Source organism: Phyllostomus hastatus, unplaced genomic scaffold, assembly GCF_019186645.2.
Source record: "Phyllostomus hastatus isolate PE091 unplaced genomic scaffold, TTU_PhHast_1.1 phas_scaffold_585, whole genome shotgun sequence".
Lineage (NCBI taxonomy): Eukaryota > Metazoa > Chordata > Mammalia > Chiroptera > Phyllostomidae > Phyllostomus > Phyllostomus hastatus.
In genome coordinates, this window is record NW_025334037.1 from 8,864,719 (window position 1) to 8,880,653 (window position 15,935).

General features: G+C 42.6%; 2 protein-coding genes across 5 annotated transcripts in view; one reads left to right on the forward strand and one right to left on the reverse strand.

The window, feature by feature from the left end:
- The first annotated feature begins 1,574 nt into the window (after window positions 1-1,574).
- Window positions 1,575-2,158, forward strand: SPTY2D1OS (SPTY2D1 opposite strand). The gene is made up of 2 exons (XM_045825152.1): window positions 1,575-1,643; window positions 2,066-2,158. Exons 1-2 carry the CDS (start codon window positions 1,575-1,577, stop codon window positions 2,156-2,158), a joined length of 162 nt encoding a protein of 53 aa, XP_045681108.1.
- Window positions 2,159-6,987: 4,829 nt separating this feature from the next.
- The window catches only part of SPTY2D1 (SPT2 chromatin protein domain containing 1), a 52,837-nt gene continuing 43,889 nt past the window's right edge, over window positions 6,988-15,935 (reverse strand). For all 4 annotated transcript variants that reach the window (XM_045825265.1, XM_045825264.1, XM_045825263.1 and 1 more), the window contains 4 exons: window positions 14,389-15,891; window positions 12,701-12,869; window positions 11,151-11,228; window positions 6,988-10,209 (listed from right to left, as the gene is read on the reverse strand). In XM_045825265.1, the coding sequence (XP_045681221.1) occupies window positions 10,116-10,209; window positions 11,151-11,228; window positions 12,701-12,869; window positions 14,389-15,814 (1,767 nt within the window). In that variant the 5' untranslated portion in view covers window positions 15,815-15,891 and the 3' untranslated portion in view covers window positions 6,988-10,115. The remainder of the gene's footprint in view (window positions 10,210-11,150; window positions 11,229-12,700; window positions 12,870-14,388; window positions 15,892-15,935) is intronic.

Consider the following 15,935-nt stretch of genomic DNA (forward strand, 5'->3'; position numbering starts at 1 on the left):
CAGACAGTCTGATGGGAATTCCTTTGTAGGTGATTGTCTCCTTATCTCTTGCTGCTTCTAGGATTCTCTCCTTTATTTTTACCTTGGCTAATGTAATTATGATGTGCCTTGGTGTGTTCCTCCTTGGGTCCAACTTCTTTGGGACTCTCTGAGCTTCCTGGACTTCCTGGAAGTCTATATCCTTTGCCAGAATGGGGAAGTTCTCCTTTATTATTTGTTCAAATAAGTTTTCCACTTGTTGCTCTTCCTCTTCCCCTTCTGGTACCCCTATAATTTGAATGTTGGAATGTTTCAAGATGTCATTTTTTTAAATTCTTATATTTCTTCATTCTTTTCTGATTGTATGTTTTTTTCTTCCTTCTGGTCCACTCCATTGATGTGAGACCCAGCTTTCATTCCATCACTATTGGTTCCCTGTGCATTTTTCTTCATTTCACTTATTGTAGCCTTCATTTTTTCATCTAATTTGTGACCAAAATCAACCAATTCTGTGAACATCCTAATCACCAGTGCTTTGAACTGTGCATCTGGTACGTTGGCTATCTCTCGGTTGCTTAAAAGTTCTGGGGCTTTCATTTGTTCTTCTGTTTGAGCCATCTTTTTTTTTTTTTTTTTGTCTTTGTTGCGCCTGTTATGTATGAGGGACAGAACCTTAGGTGGTCACCAGGGCGGGGCACCCCAGTCACTGGGTTGTGACGCTGTATGAGAGGGCAGGACCCGAGAGAGAACAATGGCCTTTGCTCCGCTCTTCGTTGGACCTCAGTCCCTTCCATTGCTTCCCCCGAGCAAACTGGGCCCCTCTGGTGCCAATTCCCATGTCAGTGGGCTTGTGCACCCTGTAGGACTTTCCAACGACCTCTCCTGTGAGGCTGGGAGTCTCTCCCTGCACCTCAACCCCCACAGGTGTTTTCAATCAGTGCCCCAAGGCTCTATTTCCTGGCGCTGGGATCCTGGGTTGCATGCAGTGCCTTGCTTCACAATCGCTGCCTCACTGGGTCTGCCGGTTGCCACCCCTCGGCCGGGGTCTGTCAGCTGCCGCTGGCACGCCCAGGGTCCGCCTGCTGCGGTCTTGCATGCCCCAGATGCCTTATGTGCCCGGTCCCCATGCTCTCTACCCTCTGTGCGGTGACCCAAGCCCAGCTGCCCGACTCTGCCCCTCCTACCGGTCTGGATGAATGTGTCTATTTTAACTCCATAGTTGTCCAACTTCCATACAGTACAATTTTCTATCAGTTCTGGTTGTTATTCTGTTTCTAAATTGTTGTTGTCATCCCTATCTTGGTTATGCGAGGAGGCACAGTGTGCCTCCATCTTGGCCAGAAGTCTGGAGGATTTTGAACAGAAGAATTAACGTGATCTGATTTGGTGTGAACATGGGTCATGTGATCAATGATGTCACAATGCCCTACTAGACTCCAACCTCTCCACTAGGGAGTTGCAGATCCCTTGGAGCCAAGGACTGGAACTTACTTTTGAGAGCTCTGCCACCTGAGGGTTTCATGAGCATACTCCTTTACCAAGATCTTGGTGAAGAGTCTTTCACTCTGCAATTGTGTCTTTAAAATTGTTTTATCATGATTGTGCTCGGCTGGATGCTTTTTGTTGGCTTTGCATGTTACATGGGCACATTTCCGGAGTTCATGGTAAGTAATGACCCTGCATGTAAATTCATGGTAATCAGTCCTGGCTCAGGCTGACCCTCCCAGCTGGGGTTTCTGAGCAAGTGGGAAAGACAATTGAGGTTCACCACTAATGAGAGGTCAGGAAACAAAGTTAGTTTCCTAGGCCACTTCCCATCCCATTTGGACATCTTTAAGTCCCCCTCCCCCTAGATTTATATAACATTACTTATTTCAAAGCATTATGGAATTTATAAGGGATCTGTTGGAGTTGTGCTTGACTTCTGGATTTCAGGCCCAGTGGGTCAATGGTTGCGGATCAAGAGAGGGAAGGTGGGCCTTGGAGGGTGGACTTTTCAGCAGTCCTTTCAGTCCCATACAGGGGCGGTTGCCTACTGGGCCAACGAGTAAAGCCATGTCTGCCTTTACATGTCTTTCTGACTCAGCCTCCAACTCTGAGGTGGAAAGACAGGTGGCCTGTTAAAGAGGGCAAGGCTCGACGGAGCAGCCAGCCTTTGGATGAAGATCTACAACTGTGAGTGATCAGGTCTGTTGGGCTGCTTCCCTCCCTTTCCTGAGGACTTGGGAGAACCCTGAAATCCCAACGGAGAGTTTATATTCCTTTGGAAAATATAATAAGCTCTAGAAGGGGAAATGATTAGAAATAGATGAAATGGAAATGATTGGAAAGAGAATGTGGGGAGCACTTCTGAGGACAGTTATCGTGCATTTGGGTTCAAGTCCTGACTTTGCAATTTACTAGCTATCTGATGGGTGAGTTTAATCTTTATGAAGTTCAGTTTCTTCATCGGTATAGTGGAGTTATCTCAGTATCTTACTTTTTTTTGTGAGGATTACATTTGGGAATTCATGTAAAGCATTTATTTAATGCAAAACTTAGCATTTGGTATGTGCTAACTTAACAACTAAGCAAAATCGTGAACCAGTCAACAAAGATTTACTTTGGCAACAACCTCAATTGTTTATCCAAGACCACACAGACCAACTGGTTTGTGAAGCTGGGATGTAAGCCGTAGATCTATGAACTGAATAGCCTCTCACATTCATCCCACTAGCCCAGCTTGCCTGTAACGAATATTAATAACAGTGTCCTATTGGCAAACTATCCCCTCTGGTTTCTCATATCCCACCCCGTTTCATTCAGACCTCTTTTTTCAAAGGTGTCCCACAGTTAGAGAAACCTAGCTCTGAGTCTTAGTAATGTACTGACTACAGGAACAGGTTTTCTGGGAAGCTACTCTGGAAGGCATGGGTAGCCCACATATGCTAAGCCCCAGCCCCACATATGCTAAGAACCCAGCCCCACATATGCTAAGAACAAGGCACAATGGTGGTTCCTTTTTTTTTTTTTTTCCTTCTTCATCTGCCTCAGAATTCCTATGAGAGATGATTGGCACCATGCAGTCAGACCTCTGGAGGGGCGGGGATGTGATGAAGTCCAGGGTTCTTGTTTCACTGAGCCACTGCCGCGTTCCTGACCAAACCACTGAATCTATCCTGTGGTTCCTTTTCTCGAGCTGTGAAATGGGCATAACAGCCCACCTCCCTTCTCTTCCCTTGTGAGGGAAGTTGTGAGGAGGCTTACCTTGCATAAAAGTTTAGTTGTGCTATTTTGCGAAATGCAAGGTTTTTCTTTGAATAGTCTCACGACTGATAAAGTTGTTAATATAAAATAATTGCTCATAGCATACCTAGCCTCTTAATCCCTCCAATTAATCCAGGGTATTTTTTTGTTTTGTGTTTTACGTAGAAATTTTTCTTTTTGCATTTGATTGCATAAAGCCACTAGTCAGAATTTTGACAGGTGATGAGTTAATAAAGATCTGGTGCCAGCAGGATCCCAACCACAGAGCCCCAGAGAACAGGGCCCTTCTGGTAAGGGCTCCTTAACTCCAACACACCTGGCATCCTGGGCAACCACCCACAGCTACTCCCTCTGACTGGCCCTCAAGGTCACAGGAGCTGATGTCACAATTGGTAGCTGAGCTCTGCCCCCCAAAATGGCCATGGCAAGCCACTTCAGTTCAGACTAGACCACACAGCCCTTCAGCCAGGAGCTATCATGCTGGGTCATCCACCATCAGGCTTTGAATGAAGACAGCCCAGTTCCCAGCATTCAGGGAACAGAACACACCTTTCAGAACCACCCGCTTCCCCCTGCTCGCACCGCCCACTGAGCCGGAGCCCGTAATGATTGTTGTCTTATGGATGCTTCTCATTGCAGGAACTATGTGGAAGGGGTATAAGTATCCCCCAGGAGGGGTAAGTGTGCCGTAAGCTTTGTTCTCTATTCTGAATTTGAAATGTATTCCCCAAGATAATGAACTAAGCATCGAAATCCAACTGTAGTCACTTTAGAAACAAATGCCCTTTTCTTTGTTAACAAAGCTATGTAGCTTACCTACTTCTATTAATATTACTTTCTTAAGCTGGGAGAGTTACCTCAGTCTTTCATGTGATCTTTTATGTATATTTTCCTAAGAGTCTCTGTTCTTTTTTAGTTTCAAATAAACAGGAAGGGTAGAGTTAAAAAGATTTCTCAGGCCCCAGGTCAAAGCTGTCTGACATGGATGACTTAGTCTGTTCTCTTGGACATTCCATGTGCTCAGTGTTCACCACCACTGCTTAGCTCAGCCCACACCAGCAACCCACACTTAACTCTCCCTCAAGTAAACGCTGGTCTATATTGGTTCGGGCGGCACATGTCTCTGTCTTCTCTCCTCCTGTTGGACTTTGTATATGTGTCCTTCCTCTGCCTCTTGTCAGCTCCCCTACTACTTAAGCCCCTCTGGCAACTGAGGTCAGAGGCATTAGGTGACAGAATTGGACACAGCTACCCCTGCCTGCTCTTGGTAAGGAGGGCAATACTCTTAGCCCACACCTAGCAAACACTAAGTGTGACCCACCCGACATACTTTTTCCCCTTCAGACCCCGGTGGAAATAAGTAAAGATGATCCTGGTGAAGTAATGCAGCTCTGAAGCTCACCTGACCAAGCTGTACAGCTCCTGTTGTTGGTTTCGCATAAAGTGATTGCACATTATTTTTGTCACATTTAATGTAAAAAGTTACCGCACCTTTTTAAGATGAAGACTTGGTATTCTGTGAGCTGGGAACAGGGACGTGGAGGGTGGGGAGGGAGTGCGGGTGGATGGGAATGATTGAGTCCCCTTTGTTTCAGAGTCCCTAAAACTGGTGTTAAGACTAAGATACCAAGTTCAACTTGTCCTCTATTCTGTATCCTCAAGGATAGAAATTCTCAAGATCTCTTTAGACCTATTTCCCAAATAATGTCTTTCTCCTGGATCCAGGGTTGAAAAAATGTTAAACATTGGAGTAACTTTAAGCCTATTCTTTGGGGTATTTCTCTGTGGCCTTCCCACAGCTACTATTAAGAACCCAAAGCTTATACCATGTGGGGGAAAGGCCTCATTTTTATATTGGGTGCTAGACACTAAATTCTGTATTATTTTAAACCTCACAATAACCTAAGCTGGGTTGTAGACTCGTTTTACAAAATGGCTAAAATGAAGTTGCCAGTGTTAACTTACCAACCCACACAGCTCTGAGTTGCAGTTAAGATTAAGATCCAGGCCTTCTTGGCATGCTGCTTTTTTTTTTTTTTTTTAAAGATTATATATATAGGCCCTGGCTGGAGTAGCTCAGTGGATTGAGCGTGGGCTGTGAACCAAAGTGTCGCAGGTTTGATTCCCAGTCAGGGTACATGCCTGGGTTGCAGGCCATGACCCCCAGCAACTACACATTGATGTTTCTCTCTTTCTCCTTCCCTTTCCTCTCTAAAAATAAATAAATAAAATCTTTTTTAAAAAGATTATATATTTTTAAATTAAATTTAATTTTTTTTTAGAGAGAAGGGAGGGAGAAAGAGAGGGAAACATCAATGTGTGGTTGCCTCATTCACCCCCTACCGGGGACCTGGCCCACAACCCAGATGTGTGCCCTGACTGGGAACCAAACTGGTGACCCTTTGGTTTGCAGGCAAGCACTCAATCCACTGAGCAACACCAGCCAGGACTCCTTGGCATGATTTTATGTGCCAAGGAAAAGGGCCAACCAAGAGGCTGGGATATCTAAGATCTTGGCTGTCTCTTGGTTCAAATATCTCCCTCACCTGTATAGCCAAGAAGTTGCCTGATTCTTTTAGCACTGACTGCTGCTAATACAGGCAGCATGTGTAGAAACGAAAGCCAACTGCTGAGTCCTCATTATGATGCAGTTTGAGTTTATGAGACCAAGGATGGAACGTAAGTATAAGATATATGCAACTAATTTGGGTGAGCCCTGGGTTATTCCTAATAAGCCCTCTAGTGGTTTAGAGCAGCGGTCCCCCAACCTTTTTGGCACCAGAGATGGGTTTTGTGGAAGACAATTTTTCCATGGCCCAGGGTGCTGGGTGGAGGGGAGACACGGGGCAGAGGTCAGGCCGGGGAGGGGGTTGGGAGACAAGAGGAGGAGCTCAGGGGGAATGGTAATGTGAGCCATTTCGTGGACTAGGAGGGGGTAGGTTGGGGACCCCTGGCTTAGAGCTTTCTGACCTTAAAGGGGAAGAGGAGAGTGAGGGACAACTCTTAATGGGAGTAAATACAGTACTTAAAGAAGCTGTATGAAATTGTCCCCACTCTGTGGCTGCTTGGGGGTTACTGATAGTTTCATGTCCAGAAATGCACCCTTGCCAGCAGACCTTTTGGTTATGGACACATGTTGTTAATGACTATTTGGTAGTTTTGCTAAACTATTTCCAAGTGGCTCTATGCACTGAATGGATTACCCTTTTTATTTTTTATGGAAATGTGAATTCAAAATCCATATGCAAAACTGTAATTTCTCGGTCTAGGATACTAGCATCTCTTGTATTTGACCTAGTCTCAACATATTTCATTAAGTGCCTGCATCCTCTGGCTGCATGACCATGCCCACTTGCCTCCTATATGGTGAGCTGTAATTTTCAGTCAAGAGGGCTTACTTTCTTAATATATTCCTAAGGACTCATCTTCTCAGCCATCTTAGGCTGTTTTTATTACAGGGGATCAGAACCTGCTTTTCTTCATAAGAAATGTACACCCCGTCGTCTTCCCTCCAGTTCAGAGTATACCTCCAAACAATCTCCTAACCTGGGTGTCTCCTGTAAGCTGGTGGGGAGACAAGTGTCAGTGGTGGGAACTGGGCAGACGCGAGTGCCTACGGGCAAATGAACAGAGGCAAGTGTGTGAGGGGCAAACCCCATCTCTGAAGCGTGATGAGTCTGCTGGGGGTTCTAGCTGGGAAAATGTGCAGGGTGATGACATAAGGAATATGGGTTTTGGTCAATAAGTGCAAACCAGGGAAAATACCAATAAAATATTTTTTAATGCCTACAATTTCTTTATACATAAATTGTAAAACTTTCACCTGTATATGCAAAAGTAGATTCTCTTGCAGGTCAACAGCACCAGATTAACAAGCTAAACTGTAAATGTTTCTAAACTTGATTCGTCCATTACGTAAAAGACATGGATTTAATAACTCCAAAGAAATCTATATCCCATTCTTAATTATACACTAAACACCTGAATATTTATCTCATCACATACACGCACAAAATAAATAGTAGTCTGATATATCCAGCACATTGAAAATAAACCAACCAGTCTCTCTTCATAGATTTATTCTCTTTCCAAACATGTTTTGGTCTCTTGCTACATCTCAGAAATGTACTAATAGCTGCTTTGAAGTTACAAAATACAAAAACAGTCAATTTTTTCTTGGAGAAAATCTTGGGGATTACATTTAAAACATGAAATTTCGAGTTCCCACAGACTTTCTTTTTTGTTAACAGTCTTCGAACCTTTTCATGGCGCACAGGTAAGGCTGCCTGTGACATGTGGTACCCTGGCCTCCAGATGGACATAACTGCATTTATAGTTTAGAGAAAATACTAAGAACAGTTCTGAAAGTAGCCTTACAAGAAAGTGCCCCTTGCTTTGTCATAGCAACATTAAAAGCAAGTGGGACTGTGCAATCAGAGGCATGAGTTTTATGAAAACTCCTTTCCTTTCACATCATCTGTTAGAGCACCACGCCCATGATCATGTAACATTATTACAATTGTGAAATAACATTACTACATTCGTGAATTAACATTACCCAATAAAAGGCACATCTTCAAATATTGACTTAGGAAAATCTGAAAAGGAACAGTAAAGGGTACATTAAAAATCATTCACTTAATTTGTAAACCTTGGTAAAATAACAGCCTACTCCAGTTTCTTGAGAGGTTTGTGAGCTTTTTGTAAGAGTGGCTGGGAATTGAACAAAATGGAAGACAACATTTGGAAACAAGGCCAAAACTAACTTGAAAGACTCAATTTTTAAAAAATGAGCTATGGAGGTGCTTTTTTATTAATGTTGATGTGAAATAGCAAAACCAACATCTGCATCACAGAAGGAACACACTCAGAAGTGACAGACACAGGACACGGCCTGACTCCTCTTACCAAGTTCTGCAACTTTTATCCAGCACGTTGGTGCCTTTCTGTACAAATTGCTGCTCAATATCACTGAGTAAAGTGCTAGTTAATTTAAGCCACCAAAAATCTTTCATTTGTAACAAGTACTTGATTGTAATTGCCAATATCAAAGAGTATGGAATATTGAAAAAAACACAAGAAAAAAACTTTTGAAGTGGGGAAAAAAAACCATGTTAAGTGACAGCAAAGGAAATGATGTTCCCAACCTGTTTTATCACATGGAACCTCACACTACCCTTTCACCAACTTCACTGAAGGTATCTGAGACGGGTGAGAGGCAGTTAATAGGGTTTTCTGCCACAAGTGTAACAGTCTGTGTGGAACATTAGAGTGTTATTCCTAGGGATGACCATATCTTTCATTGGATTCAACTTCAAAATTAAACCCTTGCACTTTCAAAGTTTGCAAGTCAATTCAAAGTGAGTCAGTTTTAAGGGACTGGGTCACACGGCTGACCCATAAAGGAAGGCAGATGATGGTCATTGTAATGCTCAAACTTGGAGAATAAAGAAAGCTTGATGGATAAAAAGGAATACACCAAAACAAGTTTTGGACCTACTGAAGAATAAGGATTCTTTGCAGACCAACTTTTCTTACTTAATCCTCACCACCCAGTGGCTTAAGTAGCCACAATATTGTAGAGCTGTTCTATAAGCTTATGTCCCACTGTCCTTAACCCTCCACATTTAGAATCAAGGACAAATGCTCTCCATCGCCATCATCTCATTTTCTGTTGCTGACTTTCCTTGAGACTTGGCTTCTCTCCAGCCAGAGCCTAAGTTAGCCTGAGTGGAATTGCTTGGATTTGTGGCTTAAGAGATAGCAGGTCTATAGCTAGGACTTGAAGAAAGGTGGAACACAGCCCAGTAAAATAAACATCCTTTTCTACTTGGGGGGCAAACATTTCTTCACAGTGCATAGTTTGAAATAAAAGTGCAATATGGGCAAAAAGAGAAAGTGGTGCTCTTGATACACAGGAATTTAGTTTTTGGTTTTTGCCATTACTTGCTAAGGAATTTTAAGATAAAACTGCAAAGTCATTAACATCAAGGGACACAAGGGCACCTTGGATTCCGAAGCATCTTTACAGTGGGGGACGGGGAGGAGGGCAGCCTCACATGTCACTTGCTTATTTTTTTTTAAACTATTACTCCTCCAACTCTAATTTTTGAGTAAAATATTTTCTTCAATATAAAAATGAATTTTTAGATAAAAATCAGAAATGACATTGTCTATTTTACAATAAATCTGAAAGGAAAGCTTGAAAAAGAATATTCTTATACTAAATGTCCTAACTTGTATTTTAACTTGAGAATTTTTTGTTAATTGCCTAATCACCTAAATTAGCAAATAAGAATGCTCAGCATCCAATCCATGAATACAGAATACAATATAATTTATTCTACTTTTTACTTCAAAGTCACAGAGATGACTTCCATCTGATAATTATAAAGCCTACTCTACATTTTCAAGTTCTTAATCCAAACGCATAGATTAGTACAGGTCACTTTATTGCTGGCAACATTCGGGGAAGGGCCAGGTTCCTCATAAAAAGAAAATAAGTTTGGGAGCCGGCCATTGCCCCACTCACGCATCAGCAGAATTATGGAAGTCAAGAAGCAATCTTGGTTTCCTTTTGAACCTAGCAAAGGAACAGGGAAGATCGGCTGACTGTCGAGTGGCCCCACGCTAGAGTGCATAGCTCATCAGGAGCAAGGCCGGCACCTGCCGCATAAGAGCACTCACTGGGCAGGATGTCATCTGCATTACAGATTTCACCCTGGAAAGTATTTGAAAATACTTTATGCTCAAAATATACAGTATGCATTCCTTCTCCTTAGGACCCAAGTATAAATCTAAAATGATAAAGGGGCTTCTCCAGTCAGAAGGCAGGACTTCCTTGCAGCAGAGTGTCTCCAGAATTTCACAAAAATAAATAAAAGCAGCAGCTAACGCCTTTTCAGCTTCTTGCCCTTTCGGCATTTAATTTCTTCTTCCTCACGTTTCATCTCCTCTAAGTCCTCTTGCATACCTAGTCTCAAACTGTCAAAAAGAAAAGAAAAGTAAGAAAGGTATTTGTCAATACACATGAAATTACTACTTTCTTTAAAAAGCAAGAATGAAATTTCAACGGAAAGTTCAGATGGACTGTATTATGCACTCAAAATGCCTCAAAGCCTTACCACTGAAAACAGATTAGCAGAAATACTTTTACCAGGAGCCACTGCCAGTGACTCAAATTACAGTGGGGAAAAAGACCTCAGGTGCAACCTCAACACAAAATACCTTAATACTCCCATGACATAATAAAATAGAAATTATCTCAACAGCTTTTAAAAATAAAGAACAAGAAACATTTATACAAAAATAACATTCTGTGCTTGTGCCTTCCCAACACTTTGATACCTAGTTACAGGAGAGGGAAGATGAGAGGGAGGAAAAGGTTTAATATTCCGAGTTGAGACTAAGGCAAAGTATTTTACCAATTTACAAATAATTCACTTGTTACCTCTACCTAAGAAATTATCATTAGTTTGCTATCAGGAATCAGAGGGAACCTAGTATCCCTCATCGGGCCCTGAGGCCAGCAGCGCAGGGGAGCAGGACTGAGGTGTGTCTGAAGTGGAAAGGGCATCAGGGCGGAGAACAGAAACAGGAACACGCTGTTACGGGATCAGAGGAAGCCTCCAGCAGTTCTTGTGGGCCTACGTGGATGAGGCACTGCTCAAGGCAACTTGTCCACATTGTCTTAACCCTCACAGTGCATCCGTCAGAAAAAGCAGTATGTTCTCATTTCACAAATAAGAAAACAAGATTTAGAAAGGCTAAGGAATCTGTCTAAAGCCCCACAGCAAATAAGGACTAGAATTCAGAATTGTGTGGCCCAAAGGCCCTGCTCTCAACGGTGCAAATGAAGCAGCAAACAGGAAGGAGATGTAGGTCATGTCTACACGTGGGATAAAAACGTGATGTTTTGTGCTTACCTCCTCGCTTCTTCCTTCTGCTGCTCTTTCCAACTACTCTCCATGTAACGTAAGGCATAATCACTTTCATCTTTGTATCTAGAAAGAGGAAATCAAAATTGTTTTAAGATGAACAAAAATTCAATTTTTAAAAGGAACTAAATCCTGTTAGGTTTAAAATCAGCATCTTTATAACTAAATCAAACATATTTAGGAGTACTCCTCCTTGCCTGGCTGGGAGTAGAGTGGGCAGAGGATGAGTAGAAGTGGATTTCTGAGACAAATTAAATGAGCCCTTGTTACTCCCCGATTCCTGAATCCAATGCTGAGGAAGGTACCAACCGAACAATGCTGACTCTCAACTCACTTCTACTCCTGTGATAATTTATAGTAAAATCCTAAAAGCACAATATATGTGAAAATTATTTTGTGTAAGTTTCATAGGAACTTCATGCCACCATGAGGGAGGAAAGGACTTTTAGAACATAGACCAAAGCACATAGATTAGTAGTTTGACCAAGAACCTATAGCTCTAATAACACTACATAGATTTTTATTATTTTATTTTTTTAAAGTTACTAGTTTTGACAGAATTTTTTAAAAAGATTTTATTTATTTTAGAGAGGGGAAGAGTGGGAGGAGGAGAGGGAGAGAAACATCGATGTGTAAGAGGACTCATTGGTGCTCTCGCATGCCAACAACCCAAAAATGTGCCCTGACCGGGAACTGAACCGGTGACCTTTCGGTTTGCAGGATGCCCAACCCAATAGGCCACACCAGTCAGGGCTAGATTGGATTTTTAGATCTAGTTTTTAGTCCAGTTCTTTCCTCTACTAAATGCCTTAAAAACAAAACAAAACAACCCCCCCCGCCCCTTAGGGTTGCCATCGTATTCCTTTTCCATGGCTCTGCAGGAAGTAGCGATTGTTGACAGACAGACACTATGACAAAGCCTTTCTTTCTACACAAACACTGCCTCCTTTAATCCTTCCAAATGCCATTTTATGTCAAATAATTTACTCCAGTTTACCTAGCTAGCAAGTGGTAGAACCTTCATTCAAACCGCAATCTTTCTTTAAATGCTTCTCAAACTTCAATGTGTATATCACCTGGGAACCTTATAAAGCTGATTTGAATTCAGGAGATCTGATGTGAGGCCCGAGAACCTGCATTTCTAACAAGCTCCCAGATAATGTTAATGCTATTGGTCCCAGACTGCTGTCCAGGGATAACACTTAAGTGCAAAGTTTGTTACACCAAAGAAAAGCAGCTGTCAGATCAGACCAACTTTCAGCATAGCTCTGTGGGTGGCTTTTTGATTTCAAAGCCAATCTATTTCTACCACACCACACTGCTTCACTCACATTAGCTATATATCTTATAAAGACAACTATTTGAAAAGGGATAATTTTGGGCTCTCATGCAAGGAACTACACAAATAATTCTGAGTTATATAATTCTCAGATACTAAATGCCAAAGAAGTAAATCTAAATCATGCAAAGATTCCTAATTAAGAATTGTATTTAGTGCCTCTCTTAGCATGAGTTATTCAAAATAAAATTAGCCTTACTTTTTTCGGTCATAGCCAAAGATTTCTCGAATGTGCTTGGATATTTCTTCCTGAGGTTCTCCTTCATCTTCGATAAAATCTTCCATTTCAGAGTCATAGTCATCATCTTCCTCCTCTTCATAGTCTCGCTGCCTTTTGTAACCACTAGGAAAGGGAAGCCTTTGAGGACCTAAGAATAGAAAAGCCATTACTTATAAGAGCATTTAAACTTAAAATACCCCCCCCCCGCCCCAAAAAAACCCTTAAAATAGTCCTAACAAAGTTCTACATAAAGTGAGATTCTGAGAGCTTGTTCAGATGGTAGTCTCCAAAACCAGAGCCAGCAGGCTAGTGCACGGCGTGGAGCCGTTCCTACCCTACCCCTGCTGCTTCATGATACCCATGAGGAACAGAATTCCTGCACACCACAGGACTTGCTGAGAAGTGTCTGTTACATTTTCTAGCTTAGTGAAATTCTCCTGGATTAAAAGACTGGCAACTTTTTAAAAAAACTTGCAAATAGCATAGGATCATTAACTTTTAATTTCACAAAGAAAAGACACCAAAGGTACTATTATCACCATAATTTCATTAAATTTTTTAAAAGTCCAATAAAGTAGGAGAGATTCTCAGAATTATGGATAATTATTTAAACTGAGTAAAGTCTGACGTTAGGAAAAACTCACTATATTATCCTTATTTTTGTCATTTTTCAAAAAAACATTAAAAGGTTTGCAAAAGATTGGCATTAATCAATAGGCCAACATCTGGGAACAACTGATTCTAGTCCTTGATTAGACACTCCTGTTGTTCTATAACTTTAATGTGCAGGCTTGTCTCATTAGCTCAGAGCTTCTTTCTCAACTTCGGCATCACTGGAACTTTGGGCCTGACATCTTTGTTAGGAGGAGGCTGCCCTGTGCACTGTAGGATAACAGTGGCATCCCTGCCTTCCATCTAGTAGATTCCAGTAGCATCCCCCACCCCCAGACACACCAAATGTTTGCTGGGGATCAAAATCATCCTTGGTTCTGATCCAATATTCTAGCTCAATTAGGAAGTTAAAAGCATGGGTGAAAATCTTTTTTTTCTTTTTGTATTCTCCATGGTGCCTAAACAAATAATTATTACCACGAAGAAACTATGATCTAGCAGCCAGTAGGTGCAACTAACGATTCCTGTATGTTGGGATGGGATATTCCTCAAGGTTTAGTGCCTAGGGCCTTAATGTTGCTCACTATAAGGAGCAGAAACACAAGGGCGGTCTTCAACAGTTCCTGGTACATATTGGGTACTAAACAAACATCTGATGAATAAGTAATGTACCAAAAGGCTTCAAGCTTACAAATACACTCCAATACTTGAAGACTGGTCTCTTTAGTCTCATGAAAAGGTGAATCCATTCACTGAACCATATAAGGCACATATACTCTCTTTGTCTTACAAATTACAAAGCTGTGTTTATTAAACTTGGAGATATTACAGGGATAAACACCAAGGGCGCTAAGTAAGTCTTTTTCTAAAGACTTTTCCAAGTCATGATCACTACAGGAACTCTTAGGAACAAAACAGCCAAGACATCAGGATTCTAGCAACATAAGAAAACATTAAAGGGCATGTAGGATTACAGTGTCTCTGGTATATAAAAAAGTATGTTTTCCAATTTCCTAGTGGTAAACAGATACTCTCAGGGCAAGGGGCAATTTTACCTTGGGGAGATCTGTAGCCAGACAAGGAAGGCTTCATTCCATTCATCTGTCCATTGCTGGGCCGGCTAATGATATTCTTGGAAGAAATTGTTTCTGAGACAACAGTGCACCTGGGCTTCAAGGGGGGTCCTGAGCTACTAACTATTCGCCCAGGTCCCAAGCTGCTCCCTGGTCTTCCAGGGCCTGAACTACCAACAGTCCGTCCAGCTGGAACTGAGCCACTTACTGAATGACCAGGGCCACTGACTGAACGCCTGGTGGGCACTGAGCCACTCACTGGTCGTCGGAGGTCATGTGGAGTGTTCACATGATGCCGCCCAGGACCACCAGAGCTGACTACTGATCTCCCAGAGGCACCTGGGCCACTGATGGGTCGTCCAGGGCTACTTGTACCACTGACTGTCCGTCCAGAAGGATTTAAGTGACTGGCTGGTCTCTTGGTCCCAACGACCGATCGCTCAGGTCCGGAGCTGGAGCTGCCACTCTGGTGCCTGGGCACGGAGCCAGAACTAACTGTAGGCCGAGCAGTCCCTATGCTGGGCCGCCCAGGGGCTGAGCTGGAGCTGCTGCCTGGCTGCTTAACACCTGGACTCTTAGCCTTGTTATGTGGGGTGACCATGGGCCCAGGCCTGGAATGGCTAGGATGGGGAGGAGATTTTTTGGCTTTGTGCTCAGGAGCAGATTTCTGAGTCCCTTTAGCAGAAGTCTTTGGGACACCTGGTGAATAAGTGTTCGAGTGGACCTTTCCAGCCCCATTGAAAACAGGTCTGTCATGGCCTGCACGAAGCAGGGGTTGGGAGCACTTGCCAGATTCCGCTTTGGTCCTCTCTCCTGGCATGGATTTGGATGAAGACAAACCCAAGTGCTTCTCATTAGCAGTGCTGGGTCTGGATTTTTTCTCAGTGTGAGGAAGGCGAGCACCTTTGGAAGAAGGAAGTTTGTCCCCAGAAACTTTGCTAAGTTTTGCGCCCACACTTTCTTTCTGAGAGGGGGCCTTTTTGGTTGGAGGTAGTCTTGCATCTGCCTCAGGTTTCTTTTTCTTATGCTTTCGTTCAAGAAATTCTCGCTCCCTAAGTTCTTGTGCAGTCATAGGCCGCTCTTCCGTTTTCTTTACTACCTTGATTTCCACTGGTTCATACTGCTTTTTCTCAGCCAGCTTCAGCAGATCAGTGAAGTTCATGAGTGGTGGGGCACTTTTAAGGGGGACCTTTGGTTTGCTTTCAACTTTGGGAGGTTCTTGCTCTTCCTCATACTCTTGTTCCGATGCTGCTTGATTGTATTCAAAGAATTCATCCTCTTCTTCCATCTCGTACTCTTGGTCTGTTCCCTGACCAGTGTGGCTTTCCATTGCCTGTCTCTTCTTGGACTTTTCCTCAGCGGGAATCCCATTGTAACCATGGAAATTATCCTTCGTCCTCTTGGCCATAGCTCTTGCTTTCTTGTCATGTTTTAGCTCAATTCGCTTTTTCACTAGTTGTTCTTTTCTTCTTTTCTCCTCTAAGGCTAACGGGGACAAAAAAGAACACATTTCACGATCTCAAGATAAC